At 38.4% G+C, this 22,781-nt stretch overlaps 1 protein-coding gene across 1 annotated transcript; it reads right to left on the minus strand.

Annotated features, from left to right (window-relative positions):
• Positions 1 to 131: 131 nt before the first annotated feature.
• Positions 132 to 22,349, minus strand: sec24a (SEC24 homolog A, COPII coat complex component). Its single transcript, XM_079247971.1, has 23 exons — positions 22,010 to 22,349; positions 18,963 to 19,559; positions 16,945 to 17,109; positions 15,946 to 16,008; positions 15,197 to 15,360; positions 14,708 to 14,895; positions 14,428 to 14,530; positions 12,836 to 12,962; positions 11,939 to 12,048; positions 11,680 to 11,792; positions 11,446 to 11,564; positions 10,999 to 11,054; positions 10,622 to 10,828; positions 10,074 to 10,197; positions 9,127 to 9,285; positions 7,852 to 8,025; positions 7,655 to 7,765; positions 4,789 to 4,964; positions 4,169 to 4,306; positions 2,688 to 2,792; positions 2,308 to 2,400; positions 1,763 to 1,866; positions 132 to 1,503 (listed from the first exon to the last, which is right to left on the minus strand). Exons 1-23 carry the CDS (start codon positions 22,068 to 22,070, stop codon positions 1,389 to 1,391), a joined length of 3,372 nt encoding a protein of 1,123 aa, XP_079104097.1. The 5' UTR covers positions 22,071 to 22,349; the 3' UTR covers positions 132 to 1,388.
• Positions 22,350 to 22,781: the final 432 nt, after the last annotated feature.

The raw sequence follows: 22,781 nt of genomic DNA on the forward strand, positions 1-22,781 counted from the left end.
ACTATTGTATATACCATGTTCACTCAAACTGCAATTAATTTAAAAAAAAAAAAAAAAAAAAAAAAAAATCAAAACTATTTTTATCAGGTTTGTTTTTTGTTTTTTTTTTTATGAAAGACAATTTTGTGCATGACATACTTTTCCTATACATTCTTTCTATATAATACATAGATTACAAATTGTAAGAAATCAGCCTAAATCCAAAGCCTTGATTCACAGCTGGAGAGAAAAAAAAACAAAGGAATTGGTCCATGAGTTTGTCTCGACAGAATTAACACTGTTCACTCACCAACACACAAACTACATTTAAAAATTCCCAAACATTTTATTTTCTTAGCGTCATTTCAACTTCATGTTTATACTAAAATCATCAGCATTTCTTTGCTTATATATAATGCAGTCTTTTCAATATACAAGTATCAATAAGCAGGATTAAAAGATCACAATGGCTTCGTTATGTCTGCGTTAAAGAATTTCCAATATCCTATTATATTAAAATATTTTGTATATAGAGTCTGTATCTTAAACTGAGGTTTAAAAATAAAAAGTGAGTTCCCAAACAAGGCAATTATAGAATTTAATCAGATTGGGAGTCTCATAAATTAAACAATCAGAAAAAAACAGAACAGCAATGTCAGAAGTGTTCTGAATGTCCAGAGAGAGAGAAAAGATGACAGTTTCTGAGGGACAGATCAGACCCATGAGACAACTTTCCACTGCCAGTATACACATTCCAGGTAGTGAAGACACCAAAGTCCGTCTCAGAATTTGTTCAACACACGATTAGGACTATCAAATTAAAAAGCACACACTCCATAAATCAGGTACAATGATAAGAGTGTTTGAGCTCAGGTGTTGTGAACACAAATACTCCAGATGACACCTAAAGACAGTCTCTGAGCACAAACCTTTTCCAGAAACCTAATCTGAAACAGTCATACTTACATATAACCATATGCTTGACTTATATGAGTGAAGACTGTGCTTTTTAAACAAAGAACACTTAACACACCTGCTGGCCTGCACTGTATCCAAACGATACCTCAGTTTAACAGCATTGTTCTATGAGAATAAACACTGATTCATTCAATCACTGACATAATTAATCATCACCGTCGACTTCTTGCTTGAGTTTCCCCCATCACCTTGTTTCAGCTGGTAAGAAAAGTGCCAGACTACATCAGATTCAAGTCTCCGTGGCGTCCTGTCGCTCAGGTTGTTCTCAGAGATCACAGCTGGAGGTGGAGCAGGAGGCATCTTTGAATGTGCCTTTAACTGCTTTCACACACACACGCACACACACATACATATACATATATACGCACACACATACAAATGATGCATGTTCTTGCTCCAAGGTTTCCTTGTTTCAGCGATCTGGCTGAAAATTATTTGGAAATTTGCTGCTGGAGGTGGAGGAGGAACTCGTAGTAAGACAGAGCTGACTCCGTTCGGTCCTCGATCATGTTCTGCATAAAGTGGGGTTTCAGCTGGCTCTCATCCCTGAGGTCAGAAATACAGGGTGGAAAAAACACGTCAGACACAAAGAAATTCAGCATTAGCCTAAGATCCTTCCCTCTGTTTCTTTAATTATAAATACAACTAAAGGTAGCTATAATATATATATATATATATATATATATATATATATATATATATATATATATATATATATATATAAAAATTAGAGCAGAGGGTCAACACTGGCATTCTAAAAACCATTTGATGAGGAAATACTTTATGCTTTCTACTTCTTTCCCACCTGATAATGTGCAGGGAGGGGAAGAATGGCCTCTGATCCCTGAGCCACCCGATGAAGGCTCTGGTTCTCTGTGACTCAGCAGTGTCCAGTTCTGGGAGCATATACTGAAAGGAGACCAACAGAGGTTTTTTTTTTTATCATCACAAGGTTAAATAAAACATGAACTGAAAGGGGTAAAACTGTAGCTCTGCTGTGTTTAGGCCAAAGGTTGTGTGTGTGAATGTAACAAGACTCCATTTCACTCCCTTAATTAAAGAATGCAAGAAAAAAAAAAGTTGAAATTTCTCTCTTGTCCCTTCTGGGCTACCGTAGAACATTGATATGCAGACAGCAGACAGACGGTATTGATATAAACTGATTGCGGTCATTCTATTGATTCCAGGTAAACTATTTGCTCCAGAAAATGTAACACAAACTTTCACAAAGCTTGTTCATAAGTAGTCTTCTATTACACGCTTAAGCAAATCTAAATCTGGAGCACAGGGACCGTGAATAGTGTGACTGTGGATGTACGATGAAGGAAACTGCATTGCGATGTATCGTACCAGGTTATCAGGCACAGCAGTGTAGTTTGGAACTCCCAGAACCTGTGTGAGAAAGTTGGGGTGGCAGTTCCGTCCGATCCAAAGATACATCACCTTTTGGGAATAAATAAAACAAATATTTATGTTGTAATCAAGTAATAAGTAAGATTTTTTATCACAGAATCCCCCATATTTGCAGATAAAACAATGACCTACAAACTTTCATGCACACAACCAAAACAACCTTGGTGCTAATGTGAGAAAATGTGGGCAGCACATTGAATAAGACGGCCTGCATTTTTGCCAAATATCTGGTATTTTATATGGCAACCACTCAGCCAAACTTAAGACGCCATCTTTAGCTTTTTAAGCCCGTTTTGAGTTAATCTTTTCCAACATACTGTTCCAGCGTCCATGAGGAAGGCTCCCTCTCTACTGAGCTTCTCCACAGACAGCTGCAGCAGTCTGGGCTGGGGGATGGTCCGCTCATTGATGTTCAGAGCCCCCTAAAGACACGGAAGAAAAGAGAAGATTACTTTGTGACATTGGCTACAGTTACATGGTGTTTTTCATTCGGAATGAATAATTCGGAATTAAATAATTTTGAGTTAACGTATTCTCCTACGAGTTCACATGAATAATTCCGAATGAAGGTTTACATGAAACACGTCCTCACTTAATTCCTCTTTAGAGCGGAGGGTTGGGAAGGGTTCTGATTGGACAGGGTGCACATGACGTATGACATATACCAGAAATAAACCAAGTTGGCTCCCTGCTTCTCGTCTTTTCAGTCGTAACTTGTTAAAAACTACATAATATGTACGAGTTTCACCACCATTTTTATTATAAATGTGAAGTACCAGTTCAATACGAGCATACTACTTCACTTTTTGCAGCGACTGAGAAGAAGAAGAAGAAAGATAGACCACCGAACACGGGAGGCAAAAAAACGCGCGTCATCGGGACAGGACAAGGTAACGAGCATGCGCAGAACAACCGGAAGCAACTTAGAACAAATTTAAGGTTTACATGACAGAGGAATTAAATAGTTCGGAATTAAACTGTGAATAAACCAGCCACTTACATCGGAATTAAGTTTAATTCCAAATAGAAATTTGCATTAGGAATTAAGTGTTTACATGGTTGTTTTTAATCAGTTTAAAGCAGAATTAACTTTTATTCGGAATTAAACAGGAATTAAAACTCCCATGTAAACACACGGATTGTAGTTGGAGGGGAGACTGAAGCAATGCAACATTGGCATCATAGTCCAGATTACATTAGAGCTGCATTTCAGAGTTTAAATAACTGTACAGGTAAAGGCAAGCTGTGCTGCTGAACGCGCTGCCAGAAGGAGACGGCACAATTCCCCAAATATCAGGATCTACCGTTACATTCTGAGGCTGCATTGCAGCATTTAGTACAAACTGCTTTTTCCTCTGTGGCAGCGCACCACTTTAATTTATATGCGATTTAAATGTTGTTTACCACTGTCTTGTGGCCACAGCTTGATGATTCCCCGGCTGCAGGACTAAATTAAATGTGGCTTCATATCAAAGTTATAGTTCAAATGACACTTATCAGGTATTAGGATGTATTAGCAGAGACCCTAAGTCCAATAAAACCGGTTCAGATCTGAAAACTGAACACTGTTCTAAGTCTAACATTGACTTTTTAATAACACCTGAAAAAGAAAAGAAAAAATAAACTTTCTAAAACAATATTTTACACTTTTCTACACACAATGTGAAAATACTTTTTTTCCCTTTATACTGAAATCAAATGATTATATTTGGGAAAAGAAAAAAAAAAAAAGTCAGATTCCTGTGACGGAGAAGGGATCTTCATCTGCTTCTAGCTGCTCGTACGTCCTCACCCTCACCTCATCTGTGAGATCGTCGAGGCGGTACAGAGCAGGGTGGATCATCAGCATGGCGTAGGCCAGAGGCTGGTACTTCAGCTGGTACATGGCGAACACTCGGTCATCCAACCTGGTGCTGGTTCCTGTCCTGAAAGCTTTCTGTAGCGATCACATAAAGAGGATCAATAATGATTTGATGCAGCGGGTTCCAATGTCAGATCAAAAAAGCAGAAGGAATGTTTTCAGTGTTTATGGTTATGTTAGTGCCGGGTGTCAAATGCCAGTCCTGGAGGACCGCTGTCCAGCAGGTTGTTGTTTTTTCTTCTACCAACACAGCTGGTTCAAATCAAATGGATCCAGCAGCTTCTTGTCAACCTGTTTATAGATTTTGTTCAGGTGTGTTGGAGCAGGGAGACAACAAAAACCTGCAGGATACCGGCCCTCGAGGACTAGAGTCTGACATCTGTGTGATCTGTGGTCTTCAGGTGAAGGAGGCAGAAGTTTAATCCTTGTTTGTTACAAATCTGGGTTTGAGTAAAGGCACGAGAAGGAAAAGAGATTTACAGATTAACAGTATAAGAAAGAATTAGCTGCCTGTCTTCCTGCCTTGCAGCGACTCCTTTACGCTAAAAGAGGTTTACCTGTTTGAGAAGAGCAAGGATGTAGAGCGGGAAGAGTCGGAGGCAGGCCGGAGCAAGCAGGCCTGGCTGCTGGACGGTCAACACAGACTGCCGGTAAGACGTCAGTGAGTCAATGGCAGCGTTGGTCATCGCATCTCTGGCATCGCTCAGACTGGCCGTCACAGAGCGGTCCACAGCTGGAGAGAGGGACTCCGTTTAAGTTGTTGGGAGATTGAGGATGGAGCACCTCACAGATTACTTTCAAGCATCCATTTCAAAAAGTTTGCATTTTCTGTTCTGCGAGCAGACAAGCAGAGGAAGGAAAAGCTCCTCCAAAGATACGAACTAGAGACGTTTCCATTTTTACCAAAAGCAACAAAAGCCTGTTAAACAGAAACAAACCAAATTCTTTTACGTAATGAACTTCTAAAGATGGAGCTGTGGGGAGGAGCTTTTTTCTGATCTGAATAAATAATCACAAAATTCTGCATCCTGTCTGAACAGCTCGCTGCATGGCTTCACCTTTTAAACATCACTGAAATTTGATAAGTGAGGTGCGTTTGCAAGATAAGCTGCAGCACGAATGGCTGGTTGGGGGGATGAAAGTGAACAAACGGTTAAAACCCAAATAAATAATCATATGCTGAGTCTTTCACCAGAAAAGCCGAACAAGTTCATCCTTTAAAGAAAAAAAAAAACAATAAAACAACTTATCTGTGTAACACCACCTGCAGCTCAGAGTAAAATTGCAATAAAACAAACAGGTGTAACATGAAGTTTCCATTACAGCAGTCAGTGAGACGATCATAAGCATCTTCTCCCTTTACAGGGTGAAGTACGTAATGAGGTACATGAAGGTGAAGTACGTAACCCTTTATAATGAAATATGTAGAAATGAGATATTTCAACTTTGCAGTGTCCTTCTGGTATGTAACAAGATCTTCATTCTGTTGTAACATTAAAAATAAAAATCAATAGTTTCATGTTGAAAATAATAGAAAACAAAGTGATCTAAAATAGGGTTAATGTTAGTCATGTTTCTCTCCAGCGGATGTTCACCGGGACAACATCTTGTTGTCAGGAATATCAGTCTTTTCAGACACGCCAAGACATACTTGACCGCTCATTATGTGATGGTTGCTAAGCAACGACAACTGTCACCACTCACCGCCATCTGTTAGTGGTAATAATATGGTGAAGTGGATGAAATGCCTTTTTCTTATATTTGATTAAAATAAATTATTTTACCAAGCTGTCGATGATGGTCAAATCCAAGTAATTACATCATTTTGTGATATGATGTAACCTTTTGGAAAAACACACTGGGATAAAATAACAATATTAATCCTAAAATTCCTGTTTGAAGCTAAACTTTTTTCATTTTTAAATGGATGAAAAATGTTTTGTTTTTTTAAAGTTTCTTTGCTCAGACTGGAAATCAGAAATTAGACAAGACAAAAAACAGCAAGTCACCGTGTTCGAGTTGGGAGCTTCATGTTTGTTTCATTTGCATATTTATGAAAAAGGCCATGTTCCAAATCACCCGTCAGAATCAGCAAACCAGACTGATGTCAAGGAGCCTCCCAATGTCCAACACCTTCTCACTGCCAAAAAGCCCCATGGAGGAGGAGAGCTAGCTATTCAGAACGCTGTTCGGTCATTACAGAGGAAGGATGGCATGGGTTTAGCTACAGTGACTAAATTAATTTATCATTAATACTTTCAACATTTGTCACTATTTGGACACAATATGGTTAAATAAAAAGGACTGTGTGAAAATCTGATTTCTGGCTTTATAACAACTCTGGGCCTAATCATAAAAACAACTTTAAAAACATGTGTACACAAATATCAGGGGTTTTTAAAAGTCTGAGAAAATAAGCATCCTGTTAAATGAATAATGGGGGAAAAGCCAAAAAAAAGAACAACATTCACTCCACTTAACCTCTTTTGCTTAAGTTATTGATGCCTGTAAGATCATGAATATGTTGTTCAGATAACCATGAAGTGCTGTTTGACTGATCCACAATACAAAACATATGAGCAGTCCAGTGATTCTCCTCCATTAAAGGTTGCCAAGTCAGCCCTTGACTTCTATCATCCTGCAGGTTTTAGTGCTTCCCTGCTGCGACACACATGACTTAAAATCAATGGCTCACTAACAGGCTGGTGCAGAAGTTGACAAGTTTACATCTGAATCAGGTGTGTTGTATCAGGGAAACCTGGAGAATGGTAGATCATGAGGACTGCAGTAGGTGACAACAGCCCCACATTAACTCAGCCGAGGCGGGTGGTTTCACTCATCATCCAAACAACAAAGCTCCATTAACTTAGCCTAATAATGTTTAAGGAATACGCGGGAAGGCATCTTTATGTTTATAAACCGGACAAATGGCATGACAAAAAAACTTGACATCAAACAAAGACAGTGTGTGGCACCAGACTTGACTAACTCGACCCAACGTATTTCCATACATGTAAAAACAATTATCTTAAAAATACATTTATAAACATGAGGGCAAAATGCGTCATTTACAAAAATAAGCTGGTGTCATTTCTAAATATGTTTATACCATGTTTCTAGGCTGAGACATTTAAGATTTCAGCAAACACTGATTTTTTTTTTTTCTTCCAGAAAACCCTCATGATGTGGAGCCTGATGCCTGAGGTCTAAACGTATTGATAAAAGCAAAGCTTTGATGACTGGATATGGAGTTATTACCCACTGCATCAGAGCAAATTACACTGTGGAAAAACAGTCATCCCTTTTGCGATATAAACAGCCTAAAGCATCCAATTGTAAGAGTCAATTATCGAATTTCATGACCCATATGACAAACCGTTGTGAAACAGTCTCACCTAACACGTTTCAGAGGGCAGTACGTACCCATGCAGGCCAACAGTCCTGTGATTGCTTGAACATCGGCCCCAGCAAAGATATCCGACAAAGAGTTGACAACGGGAAGACACAAAGTGTGCACACGGATCCTCCTCTCTCCTGCGACAGAGAGAGAGTCGTGTTATGAAGACAAAAAAGGATAAGACGTAGTTTCTGATTGAAGTACAAGATGGCAGAGTGTGCACCTTTGCTGGAGGTGTAAAGCAGAGCAGCCTGGAAAGAAACAACCTGCATGTCATCCAGGTTTTCCTCAATGGACATCTGGACTGCAAAGCCGGCATCAGGGTTGACGTTAGGGAGGGACAACAAGTCTGTGGAGCGCACAAAGAAGTTTCCGTGGAACGTGTGGATGGACAGACCTGCAGGAAGATGGACAAACAAACGGGATTAGTTCAACCGGACTCAAACAGAAAACTCAACTGCAAAACGGCACCCAAAAATGAAAACATCAGCTGATTCTAAGAAACGGTCATTGATATTTATAGAGATTCAACTGCTGTAAAGGTTAAACTGTTTATTGGTACTGCCATGAAATATTCAGGAAATATTAAGCCTGTTACATCCTCCACGAGAAGCGAGAACTTTTTTATTGTTCTCGAGGCTCAGAGAAGAAAAGGACGTCATTTTGTTTTCGCTGACGCGTTTGAAGAAAGTTCTCGACACATCGGGCTGACAGAACTTTTTTCTTGTGGGGCGGCGAAAAGTATCGTGTGATTGGTCGGACATTTGAGGTGGGCGCGGTTAACATGGAGAAACCATGAAGCGGAGTCGCTGCTTCTGCGTTTTGCTGTTGCAGGTAAATTTGATTGTTTTGATAAAACAGCTGATGGAGGTGGTGACAAAGTACGAACATTTTTACATGTGGCATTAAAACACTCGGACCCAGCCGCGTGCACAACCCGCCCTGCCGCGGACGAAGTTGCTTGTTAAATATGAAACTAGAAAAGCACTCTGAGCGTGGAAACCTCCGCCAAGCGCGATGTTAAAGAATCCTTTTAAAAATTCCTGGATCCAAACGGTGAACTGGATCACCACCAGAATTTAATCAGTTCTTCATTTTCACATTTCCAACAACTCTTGAAATTTTTATAAAAATCCATCTGTAACCTTTTGAGTTATCTTGAGCACAAAGACGCCGGGAAAAACATAACCTAGTGGAGGTAACAACCGGGTTCATCGCACAGAAAAGCAGACATCGCCCCCCGCAGTGATCCCTCCCCGCTGCAGACGGGCTTCTCGTGGAGTATGTAACAAGCTTTAATCTAATCCGTTTGCACAGAGCTCTTATGGATCATTTTGGCTTATTTCAACCTGTTGAATGACCTATGAACACGACTTACACAAACACCAACGAGTAAACACAGAAAAACCAGATCATTGAGCAAAGAGAACATGAGAAATAAGTTTTTGAGAAAATGTCAATAATATTTTGACATTTCTGGAACATTCCTGCCACAAACCTTTGGTGCAACGTATCCTCATAACAGCCTCAAAGCCAATTTTCCTTGTCAGATATCTCTTCAGATCCTTCTGGAAGCGCTCCACCTGAGCTGGGTTGTGCTGCTGGTGGTAGGAGGGGTAGTAATAAATGGTTCCTGCTGAGTATCTAGATATGCAGCCTGAGAGGAAGAAGAAAACAAAGAATCAGACATACTGAACCCTAATTTTGTGTCCTTATCAGCTTTTCTTTGCTCAACCAAAAATGAAATTAGAAGCATTAAACTACAACTTAACACAAAACATATGTGTTTAACACTAAGAAACTCCTCTGTGGGAGCTTCATTAGATATTTCTGGTTTGTATTCTTGCAGTGCCACCTTCTTCCTATCTACTCTGTTATTCCCCAGTTACAGCTACCTCATGTGATTACATACAGTAGCTAAAATAATCTACAAAAATCTGTGCTGTATAAAATAATTGTAAAGGAGAAAATTCGCCAGGCAAAAAAAAAAAATTTAAAAAAGAAGAAAAAGGGAAACAATTGCAAAAGAAAGTCAATAACAATATATTGTCGCTTTATAAACAACAGAATTACAAAGATGACAATATTATCAGCTGGATAGACTTCCTATTGCTATTGATAGATTGCTGGATAATTGACCCTTCTTCGTGGGATGTAGCAACATGAGTGTTTTTATGGGCTAGTGTAGAAATACTAGGGATCGCCATTAGTTTACTGATTGGTTTCCTAGACACAAGGCCACAGAATTTCCCCTGGTTTCCTTAAATGTCATTAAAGACTGAGCACATTCAAGGAAACAAATATATTTGGAAGATTTTACAGAAAGAGAAAAACAAAGCATATTTGCAGACTGACGTCACAAATATCACCTCATCAAATACAATGTTCATCTTTTTTTTTTTTTAAATCAATGATTTCCATGTAATGAATGAGCCTGATACTCACCAAGTGAAGCCAGGTCACAGTACTGAGCACTGAGCAGGAAGAGATCAACAGCCACCTGCTGGCCAGAGCAGTCCAGAGCCAGCTTCTTGTAGAAGTCCGTCGCAGGCGATAAGTGCTGGATATCCTAACATGTAAACACATCAGGATAAAACCAAAGTTATCAGCTACTAGACAGACATTAGAAAAGATTCTCGGTTTCTGTAAACAATACCACAGATAGTGAAATGTTGCCTGTTTGTTGGAGTTAAAGCATTGGATGTTTTTTCACCCAGTATTGCAAAGTGGAATCTGTTCAGTATTACCAGCAATATGCAAATGCAATATTATCATAAGAGCAGAGATCAGTCTCTTCTTTCTAATTCGTACTAGGATTGGCAAACATCACTTTGTGCATTATTATCAACTTAAGAAAACTATGGATACAGAAATACATCATACTTTAATTTGTATTATTGCTTTTTCCTCCCCCTTTCTCTTTGAACAGTGTTGTGATCTTCAACACACTCCTCACATACGTCCTGAGGAAAAATCATCTTTTTAACATTTACCTTGGCAGACGCCCGCTGGTTGGGGTCCTCCCTGGACTGGAGAGCACCCACACCGAGGTTAGGCAGCTGTGTCTGAAACACAGACATGCGCCCCCCAGTGGGTGACAACAATTTGAAGGCTGCTTGCAGAGCTGACCCCAGAGCAGACTGAGTCTCCATCGTCTTCTGAAATAAATTCGGCAGGCTCTTCAGCAGATCCTGCACTAACTGGAAAAAAAGAAAGAGTAAGAGTGTAAATAATTACCAGTAGTAAGTGATAGTAAGATTTATTAACGTTTAAAAAAGAGGAAATGGCTAAAACTGAACTGATATTGTGGTGAGTATGCAGGTTTAAGATAGTTAAATTGGTCATAAAAATGACATTATATTTATCTTACCTCTTTGCATTCATTAAGGTTTACTAGAAGGCTGTCTGGTGTTGGTAAAAAGATATCTGTGGAGTCAAAAATGATATTAGAGACTGTACCACATTCACAATAAACTAAATAAATCTCAAATTTAAGATTAAGAGGAATCGGACGTGTAACCAGCAATGACTATTCTCAAGTAAATCTCGTGTGTAAGTGATGGATTGTGTAGACGATCTCCATCATTATTGTTGTACACAGGACTACAGATGGAAAGTAGTCACGGATTCTGACATATTTGCATTTTTATGTCTAATGTGCATGATCTCTTTTAAATGAAAATTTATATCTTTATTTAGAAAAAATAGCAACAATAGTGTGAGAAAGCTTTTACAGGTTATATTTTCGTGCTGTAGGTTTGCAGAAAAAGCTGAAGCCGTTTCCAGAATGTGTCCTTCCCCGTCAGCTGCAGCTCACCTTCAATGTCAGACACGATGAGCATCTGTGGCTGGGAAAGCCCTTCCTGGAGGTTGTAGAAGTGGATGGTGCTGTCGAAGGTAATGAAGCCTACTTTTGTCCGTGAGTCCCCAGGAAGCCTAAGGCACACGTACACACACTCTTTGGTAAAGCGCTGCGTTTACATGACCAGGTTTTCTGATGAAGTCCACAGTTATGTTGACATAAATGTTTAAAATGAAATGTTGTACATACGCATTGATGTTGTCCAGCAGGGACTGACAGAAGACATTCAGATACCCAGTCTCTACTGCATTGTGGGATACGTCCAGAACAAAGAGATAAACGGCAGGCTGTGGTGGTCTCAACTGCACAAAAACACAAGATGCTTCAAGCCAAAAAGACAATAACATTGGATAGAAATAATAATCAAATATGCCATTTCAATTATTTAAAACATCCAGCACCACTTTCATAAAAAATCTGAAATAAGTTAAAAGCTGCAGAAACCTACCATATATTCTGAAGGGGCGATGAATTCAATAGTGGCGTTCTGGACCTCAGGTCTTTTGTGTGGTTCTCCGTATGATCTGCTGACTGGGTTGTACATAAACTCCTCTGGAACTACAGACACACACACACAACACAGTTTTTTTTATTTCTTCATGTGTTACGAAAAAGAAATGAGGAATAATTAAATGCATAACTACATATATTAATTTACTACATGAGTTCCATTTTGTTCATTTCAGCAAGTAAAAAGGCTGATTTTTTTTTCTTTTTAAACCAGCAATTAAAACTCTCCCACTCTACAAAAACTACAGAACAAACCACAAGTACGATTCCAGAGGTCTAAGATCTAAGGTGGGAAATCGAAAAATCGAATTTTGGAATTTTTTTGCTTCAAATTTTTAAAATCAATTTTTTTTGTTTTTTAGAAAAAAAAATAGATTTTTTCCCCCCAAACAATCCATTATAAATTTTATGTCATTTTTATTGTTTTTATTGATCTTTTTACTTGTCTTCTTGGGCAGTGTAGCAGCAGAATGATGGCCTGGCTACTGGGTTGGTTTTTCCTAATTGAAATTAAGAAAAATGACGAGGAAAAAAAGCTTTGTAATTTTTTTTTTTTTTTTTAAATCTACAGAAATCTATCAAAGAATTGTGAGAATCGCAATTTAAAATCGAATCGGTCCCCAAAAAAATCGGAATCGAATCGGGACAAAAGCATATCGTCACAGCCCTACTAAGATCCCAATACTGAGTAAAAACGTTTGCTCTGTAATTTTTCCAACTCATTACTTGGAATGAGTTTTTCTTCTGAGCTGAAATTCCTGTGAAACATTACAAAGTGCCTCCAGATATTTAACAGACAACGGTGCTTTCATCACCCCCCTTCTCTCTCTCTTACCGTCATTCACTCGATAACACAAGTTGCACTTCCACCTTCTCTGGTCCAGGAAAGATATGAAAGGGTTGATGTAGGTTCTGCAGGACCGACACCTGACAATGGTGCTAGAGGTCACCACAGGAAGTTGCTGCAATGATAAAACCAAAAAAAAGAAGGAATCTCTTTCAGAAAAGCAAACGGCTCTTTTTGTTTTTAAGATCATCATAACTAGCATTTCTTTTTAAGTTGTGCAACATCACTTGTTTGTGTCCTTAATGTATCAGAAGTGAAGCCAAGGGGTGAATTTACAAGTTGATAATTACTGGAAGCAATTTACAGATCATCAAATCCATTATTTGTGCAATATAAACTGTTGAAATTTCAGGAAACAGTAGACTATAACATTTTACTTGTATTGTTGAAAGCAAATAAAAATCTGTTGCCAGAAAATATTAAGTGAATATTTATAAAGAGATAAAAGTTATTATTCATTTGAAAATGTGGAGGAAACTGTATTTTATGACTACATTAAAGGAACAAGGTATTTCTGTAAAAGGAGTCACTTTGTGGAATAATTTGGATCAAGAAGTGAAAGAATTAAAATTTAATTCTAAAATGTTTGTTTAAAAGGCGAATTAAAGAAATTTTATTAAACAGATATGATGAATAATATGAAATGTACACAATGTCCAATGTTGTAAGGATGCACATAATAAAAGAATTGACTTATGCTGCTCCTTATTTCATTCAAATTTAACTTGAAGATATGTTCAAATTTTAAAATATGTTTTCATTCATTGAATGAAATGAATAATCAAATAAATAAATAAATGAAAAAAAATATTTAGTCACAGCCTATTCTGTGAAAAATGAGAATGATTTGTAATCCATCCTGATCTAATGTGGTTGGTAAAACTTAGTGGAAGAAGTGTAATTGGGAGTGTTGCTGAATTAAATCTTGCTTAAATGTTGGTTAAAAGTTGCAATGCTAACAGTGCTCCTGGCAATTATTAAAAAAAAATTATTTAAAAAACAAACAAACAAACAAAAAAAACCTTTTGCTCATTTCAAGACTTGGCCAATTTTGTACAGAAAGCTGTTAGTGAAGCAGTTCTGGACACCAGGAAAAGCAGCACATCTGTAAAAGAAATACTTTCCCATCTGTCTCAATTACGTGTTCGAGCCATCAGTGAAGAACATGCATTGCAAGAGAAAGTTAGCGGTGTTTCCCAGGGTTCCCTTGTTGCTTTAAACCTGTGCTTCCCCAACATGTTTTGCAGCCCCCGTTGAAATTGACAACCATCTGTCAGATGGGATTATTCTGAGACTCATGAAAAACTATGTTCCATCTTCATTGTTCAGCATGTACTGGTCGAGCCAAGGATTCGATTCGATTCTATTTATTTGTTTTCTTCTGATTCATCACTGTTTGATTTGTCTGTTTTGCTAGCAATGCATTTTGGGAACCAAAATAGGGGGCCAGATTTTATTATTAATGTAATAAAATCTGTTTTATGCTTAAAAAGAAACCTAAAAACCACATTTTACAAAAGTTATCGAAGTGTAAACACAACGAGTAAACATGAACATTAAATATTAACTTGAGGCGTTACCGAGAGGTCTTTGAAGGGGTGTAGCAGCAGGCCCAGCGGCATTTTAGCTTTACTGAGCAGAGACTGGGTCTGAGGGATGCTGGACAGTGTACAACGGAAAACCCTGGTGGCAAACAAAGAAAGACTTTGTGTAAACAAACTGCACAAAAATGCCCAACCAGAGCAAACATTTTGTTTTTGAGTTACTGTACACCCAACCGCACAGTGAAAAACAATCAGTTTTAAATGATAACTGCTCGGTCCAAACAAAAACATCTCATACTCGTTTATCACATCTTACTCTGGGCTGCAGTTGATCTTCTGCAGGTCCTGGGTGAGGCAGGGTGTTGGAGCTGGAACGGGATTTGGTGGCAGTAGATTCCTCTCTTGCAACAAGTTGACCACTCTCAGGGCTTCTGGGATGCTGGACTGCAAGCTCATCGCTGCCAACGATGGGCTCAGCTGGGCAGGTCCCGGCCCACCAGGCAGCTACAGACAGTAAAAGAGCCGATTCACTAAAAACTAATTATTCATTTTAATCATGTGTGGGGAAAACGACTCATACGTCAAGGAAAATAAAATTTTAAAAAAATATATCACCCCACTTTTTTTTTTTTCTTTTTAAAAAAAAAAAAAAAAATGGAACTGAATGCGAGTCAGGTTTCCATGTTTTCTGAACATCCAGAGAGAGTTAATGTGTGCACTTCTCAAAAAGCAAAACAAAAGAGTAAACAGTGTATGGAGACAGTTGCATTACAAAGCTGGTGTGAGGCTGTGACTTTCCTCTGACCTGCTGGTATGGCTGAGGTGCTTGAGTGTAAGGCTGCGTGGCTGCTTGCATCGCAGGGTGCATGGGGGGTGTTGTGTGGGGAGCCGAGGAGTTCTGGTACCCAGGGGGGAGGGAAGGGTAGTGACCCAAGTGCCGACCGGGTGGTCCAGGCTGAGTCAAGCCAGCTGTGAATGAGAAGGGATCATGAATGAGCTCAGTTTACACGGGACAAGTCAAACAGAAGGATTATTAGTGCTATTATTGAAAATGTGAAACCTCTCCAAAAAGCCCAGACCCAACATGGCGTCAATCAACCAAACTTTTATTTCGTCGTAACACTGAGCTCAAAGCACCACAGAGTAACACACACAGTGGTTCTAAATTTACTCAAATTTGAGTGAATGGAGCATTTAGCTTAGAAAACATTACTTTGCAAATTAATCCACGTTTTATGGCAGATCAGCATTTACAGCACCACAGAACAGGAAGGACTGCCTGATGATTAAAAAAAGAGACAATGGCAGTGTTTCGTGGTAGGGAAGGTACGTTTAATGTAGCGCATTGTTTATTTAGATTGTTTATAATTTTGAAGCCCAAAAATCAACAGAGGCCTATTGCATAGACAAAACCTTAATGGTGTTGCCTTCATTTTGTTTCTGTTATTTTCATGGGTAATGAAAATGACATTAAAAGCATATAATGCCATCTATGTTGTAACCTTAACATGCAGGTAGTATATTTATACTCCCAGGAGCAGAAAGACACCTTACCCATTTTGTTGTCAACATGATTATAGTTGTTAGATGCTTGTGGGCCATTGCCTGCCACAGCTCCTGTATCAAAGCAGACAAAAATATCATTTAAGCTATTAGAGCAAAACTTTGCCATTTGTGACCCAATGTGCTAAATAGATGTGATAAAATGGAGACAAAGTTACTGCAGTGAAAGTCAAAGGACAGATGGACACAACAAGGGTACTAAAACATGTTTTCAGAAAACATTTGCAATAAAGTATTTTTATGTGTTTATGCTTTATGTTTATTTATATGAACATGGATATCATGGGGGAACTAGATGACAGAGCCCAAATAACTATAATGATGAAATATTTGCCAAGGAGTCACAAATGCAAAATATATCCAGAATCACAAGCACAAAATCAAAAGTTTACAGCAAGACATCTTAAAATTTTATTTATTTTTCCTTATTTATTCTGCTAAAAAATAAATAAATAAATGTAGTTTGTGATGATTCTGTATAGCTTCCAATTTGCTGTCACTATGATGGATGTGGAAAAAAGTGCATCCATGGAAACAGACAAGAACAAAACAGGGAGGACAGGATCAGCACCACAGAACTAACAACAGCTAACAACTAATGACACCAGACAGCCAATGATTTTAGCCACACCTGGACATTCAATATCCCCCTCCTGGCAGTCGGGCTCAGTGGGAGAGAGAGCATTGTTGACAGCCCCCCCACACTGAGCTGGCATGTGTAAGAAGAAGGGGGGAAAGGCGGGAACAACAGAAGGAGAACAGAGCAAAAATGGTTTGTTTACAGAAGCACACAAAGTTTTAAGCTTAGTGATACAAGATCATGATCGGTACAGGAGGAGGTGTCACTTCGTAATCAGCAACACAAAACGTACATACAGCATGTGAGGACTACTTCCTCATTTTAAACACAAATTTAACTCTAATACTGATTCACACAGTGGCAGATTTCACAATCTATAAGTTAGAACTGATTCTTGAATAAATACTCACCATCTGCTTTGAGTGGTGGAGGTGTGGCACTGGCCATTGGGGGTGCATGGGGAGGTGGTGTAGGTTTCATGACTGGAGGTGGTCCTGCAGGTGGGGATCCATAGGCAGGTCTGTTTGGTTGGTATGTGTTGGGAGGCAGGGGATTCATTGGTGGAGGCGCAGCACCTAATAAAAGCCAAAAGTATGATACATTGTGATTCTGTGCTTTGTTTTCTGATTCATTTGTTTATTTAGTATAAGTTTTCTAAATTAGTGGGTAATTTCTAAGAAATAAAAAGAAACTTTTGATAAAAATTTCTGATTTTGTTGAATAAATTACTGTCTTGTACAATTACATTTAAAAAAAAAAAATTTAGTTTCAAGTAAAAAAAACAAAAAAAACAAAAAAAAAACAGATTAACATGAGACAACATGATGGGACATATTTCAGACAAAGTTATCACAGTTAAAATGATGTTCACGTCACATCAACTCAAACAACTCTGCCAGCTGATATCCAGTATGATGCAGAAATGAGACATCATAGAGGTGTTGTAACATTATAAACTGTGAGTAGAGGCAACAGCAGCTGGTGGCACTGCTAATCTGCAGCCGGCTAATGTCAGAGACACAACACCTCCAGTGGAAAACTGGCTAGTAGAAACCTGAGTGTTTCCACACAAACAGATTAATATAGAGATAAGTAAATACAGGGTGTATCCTCAGTTTTGTGGAGAATATCGCTGTCCAAGCATTTATCGTATTGAGATGAAGCTTTTTTTCTGGATGATTATAGTCAGACTCACAATAGAAAAAGTTTTAAGGACTTCAAAATTTTCATTAAAAAATAAAAAAAGGAATAATCAATGACAGATTGACACTTCATATCATTGTAATTTTACTTTTAAAAAGAGATTTAATTTAAAAAAACAAAAAAACGATGTGACTTAAATTACAAACAAGGCTATGTAGTGAAATTTACAGAATAATTAAACAGAATACTTTAACTAGTTTAAAAATCAAGAACTGGCTTAAAAGACCAAACACTTTCTCCAGTTAGTCTTTCCTCTTTCTTTAGTTACTGTTATTATTAGACATATGCGAGTCAAAGATAGAGTAAATACATGATCTGTGTATCTTACTCACTAATAGGTGAAATCTCAGAATTCACTTTGAGGTCTGAACCAATTGCAACACCAACATTTATGATGCACATCCTGTGTAATCCAGACAACTTCCTGTTGCTGTAAGATGGTTCTAAGCATTTCTTTTTCTCCGTTTCAAGCCTTTAACTGTTCTGACAGGAAACTAACCAACCACAACCATCAAAAATTCATCAATACCTCTGAAAAAAAAAAAACTTGTGTTCATTTAGGTTTGCATCATTATTATTGGTCATATTAGCATTAAAACTGTAACCAAAAACTGAAAATAAAATGTGTGTTTTCTTCGGAAAGTTGTGACATTCCAATGCATAAAGATCACACAGGAACAATATAACTCTTATATGAACTTTGTACAAATTCAGAGTAAATGACTGTGTGGTTGGGAGGGAGCCAGAGGCAGTGTATCCAGCCAACACGCTCAGTGTAGGAGCAGAGAGCAATGTCCAGCTCCAACATATCAGCACTCTAGATATGCATATCTATGGCACATGTCAATGAAAGAAGACAATTACAGTAGGGAAAATGTCACCGCAATGAGGCTAGCAAGTCACGGGAAGAGAAAAGTGGTGGCTATGGGTTAATGTATCCCTTCCAATTTTATGTTTGAAAAACAAAAACAAACAAACAAACAAACAAATAAATAAATAAGATTAATTGTCTAAAGTTCACTGGCTTATTTTTAATGAAACTTCAGAAGATTGATCAATCTTTTTGGTGATTTGACCCACAGACTGACTGCATCATTATGGCCTCATCTATTATATTCAGGAAATATTGCTTCACTTCTATGTTATCTTCTCTTCATGTGAAAATTAAACTATGTTGTGCATTTGGTGACAATTTGAGCTGTCGGGTGAACCTTTGTGTTCTTACCTGGCTGAGTGTATCCATGCATAGAAGTGGGATGGATTCCTAGGCCTGAGAGCGGGGTGGTGCTATGCAGAGGTGGTGGGGAGCTGTAGGCAGCTGATGGCGGTGGTAGTGACGCAGCTAAGCTTGCAGCTGGATTCACATTATTTGTCACAGGGCCTCTGGGGTGAGTGCTCATGGAAGTGGCTGGTCCCATTGGTGGGGCAGCTGTGTTGTATTGCCACGGTGGAGCCATTGGCTGCTGAGGGTTTGGGTAGTAGCTACTCGTGGACACAGCAGGAGGAGGTGGAGTAGCTTGTGCAGGAGGCAGCCTTGGTCCAGGACTAGGGCTAGCAGACTGAGGTGGGGTATGAGATGGTAGACCTCCCATCGGAGGCCTGGACAACAGAGGCTGGCCGGGAGAGGAAGGGTATGAAGTGGGTGGTGGGCCTGGCTGGTAGGAGCTAACAGGAGGAGCAGATTGGTATGGCCCAGTGGGGTAGAGTCCAGGGCCAGGGGGTGCAGGAGCTTTGGCCTGCATTGGATTGTAAGGTGGTTGGTGTGTCATCCCATAGCTGACCCCTGGTAGCTGCTGCAGGGCAACTGGATTCTGTGATGGACCTGGAGAACAGAGGATGAAAACGCTGGTAGGTTAGAGCAAAGACAAAGCATTCTACACCTCCTACACAAAATGACAAACACAAACCCATAGAAGTAAATCTGTCAGAGTCGAGCATCAGATGAAAACATTTAAACATAATATTTTTATCATCCCTGTGCTAAAAAAAATAAAGAAATCAACATGTAAGCCAGTAAATGACAAGATATAAACAAAGCTGGTACAGATTGCATCCTAAGATGGATCTTAAAACGATTTTAAAGACTGACTGTTTATGCTGCTGTATCCTGTGAATTTCCTTTTTATGGGTAAATTAAGTTCTATTATATCTTCTTATTCAAGTTTGTTCTCATTAAAACAATACATTTGAGGTTTAAACGTCTTCCAAATGTTTTGCAAAGGTGCAAATTAAAATGAAAAATAACAAACCAGATTATACAGTAGTAGCAGCAACACCACCAAGTGAAAACCACTCAGTTTCGCTGAATGACCAACAGCCAACAGTCTAATCTCTTTACTTGGATTTAATTCAACAGGATTGGCCCTCAGTGACGGCAAGTACATAGCTTTGAGCCAAATCTGACCCAGCCTTTGGTGAACACGGCAGCAGCTAAGTTTCAACTGTTGGAATAGTTTTGACCAAATATTAGCAATAAAAAAGGCACAATTTCATTATCAATACAACAATAGAAAATATTAAAGAGCAGGTTATAAAAGATATTATTAAGAGCATAAAGCAAATAGAGGCTCAATATTGCTTTTGAATAAAAAAATAAATTTAAAAAAAAAAGTATATTTTTTTCAAATAAATAAATGTGTTACCCAAAGTATCTGTCTAAAAACTGTGCTTAAACTGCAGTGCAATTGTGTTGCTGCTTGGAGCAACTGATTGCATAATGCAAATGGATTCACTACTATCCACTTAGAGCTGCACTCCATAACCAGTAACAGAGCTAGCTCAGCAAAGTGAAAAGGGATTAGAAAACAACTCTTCTCAACAAGCCATGGAGGGGCATCATCCTCGTCATATTTATCATCATATAGAGATGCTTGGATATAAATATTCAAGTTGGTCACGGCCCGTATTTGATTAAAATGCGTAAATACTCAATTCAGCCAATCATAATCACCAACTGAAGAATAAAATGCTAAAAAATGTTTATAAAATGCTAATGATAACTATTAGTCCAGATTTAGTTGTGTAAATCAGCTTCCCAGTTAAACAAGGAACATTTAAATCTATGTTAACACTGGACTTGTTTATGAAAGAGACTCATTGTTATTGGCTTTATAATGATCAATACCAAATCTGTGATTGTTATTCTGGTGAAACAAAGTAAATAGACACTGCTTTCACTGAATAGCAAATTCACATTTGCTAGAGGCACATTTCATGTGCCATTTTTATAACCATCTTGTTGAATTACTACAGGCTCATTACATTTTGCTTGGCATTTGTAAAACATACATGAGAAGACTTGCATTAATAAAATTTTAAATGTGTTAAAACAAAGTAAATGGCAAGCTACAATTTAGGAAACATGAGCATATACGACTTCTGAAAGCAAAACGAGTGTGGATAGTCTGCACAGCACAAGACGTTTTTCACATGTATTGATAAGATACCACATGCATTAGTCAGCAGTCATCAATTGTGTCCAGATTGTTTTTGCTTGCTATTCATGGGAACAAGACAGAGAAATGTAAATAACTTAACAAAAGCATATGATTTACTCAGACTGAAGAAAAAAAATCTCTGCTTTTTCATTTCTGGATCATTCCCAATGTGCCACATGTACAGTGAAAGAGGATGCAACCCAGTTAAAGCTGCTCTAAGAAATAATAATAAAAAAAATAAAATTTAAAAAAAAAAAAAAAAAAAAAAAAAAAAAAAAAAAACTATTGCATAAAAGCGAGTAAATTAATTAACAGACAGATTAAACTAAATTGAAAAACTTAAGAGATGCTGAAGAAAAAAAAGAAGCAAATGCCCGAGATGAAAGTTCAAGCTTTCTGCGAAGCTGAAACTAAATATTAAAAATCGGTTTCACAGTATATCCCATTGTCTGTTCTGCTTTCTGGAAAAAGCATCAACACATATTGTGATGTGTGTTGGCCACTCGGTCAACCTGTTGGGTTTTGCCACCTCGACAAGCCAAACAGAAGGAAACACAGGCTACATTTAGCAAACTGGTACAGTTAGCCTTCATGTATAATGACAACTATTTTAGTCATCTTAATTTATAGAGATGACACAGGTTAACTATAGTTATCGTTACGTAACCACATCTGACAACTCATCCTTACTTGGCTAACTTACAACGTTAGTAACCAAGCCAACCTAGCCAATTAGCTACCAGCTAGGATAGACATAAATAACTATCGCTAAGCGTGTTAGCTCACGTTAGCTGCTTCGCACTGAGTCATTTTTATATATTCTAATGATACTTACCATTTGCGTAAGTCTGTCCCGTCCCAGTCCCATTCTGAGAGTTGAACCCCGCAGTTGACATCTTGAAATAGACACCAGGATCTAATTTAGAGGCGCTTGGCTGGCGAGTAGCTAGCTGAGTCTTTAGCCAGCTAACTAGCTGACAGTCGCGGGGTGACGTTTAAACTTGTACTCTGACGACGTGGCGCCTACTCAAAGTGGTCTCAGAGGTAAAGACTACTAATTTCTGTATAAAAGATAATAAGTTGACCCGACTGAAATCACAAATCCATGATTATGACAAAAAAAAACCCGTCTTACTACCTACGGGTATAAGGATGGGCCTTGGCCAAAGTAATAGTGCGAGACGCTTCTCTAGTTTCACCGGAAGTCGGGATCACCCAGCAGGATCAACGAAAAAAAGAAAAAAAAGAAAAAGAAAAACGCATGCGCAGTGTGTACACGTGGCATTTCCTTCTGTGCTCAGGATTTTCCAGTGTACTGGAAACAAGAGGAGACAAGTAAGACAATTTTGTTTTATGTTAACTGAACCAGTTTGTTTTTTGCCAAAAATTCTTCTATTTTATTTTATTTTTTTATTGAACGCAGACCTAAAAAAATCATTTATACCCAGCCCTAATTCCAGACTGTCACCATTGTAATGATAGCCATAAAAACCGATATCAAATGTTGACAATAATTTCACAATTTTGACAAACTAATCAGCTGCGGGTCCATGTGTGTGGTTTGTCGTTTGTTCGATATTTAAAAGTCGCATAATTGTACACCCAAA

This window comes from Telmatherina bonti, assembly GCF_933228915.1.
Source record: "Telmatherina bonti genome assembly, chromosome: 10".
NCBI classification, from domain to species: domain Eukaryota; kingdom Metazoa; phylum Chordata; class Actinopteri; order Atheriniformes; family Telmatherinidae; genus Telmatherina; species Telmatherina bonti.

Coding starts and splice junctions, on each gene's coding strand:
- sec24a (XM_079247971.1), bottom strand. CDS start 22,070: ATGTCAACTGCGGGGTTCAACTCTCAGAATGGGACTGGGACGGGACAG. Junction 14,896..15,196: donor CACCTCAGCCATACCAGCAG/GTCAGAGGAAAG, acceptor TACTGTCTGTAG/CTGCCTGGTGGGCCGGGACC. Junction 11,055..11,445: donor CATCGTGTCTGACATTGAAG/GTGAGCTGCAGC, acceptor TTGACTCCACAG/ATATCTTTTTACCAACACCA.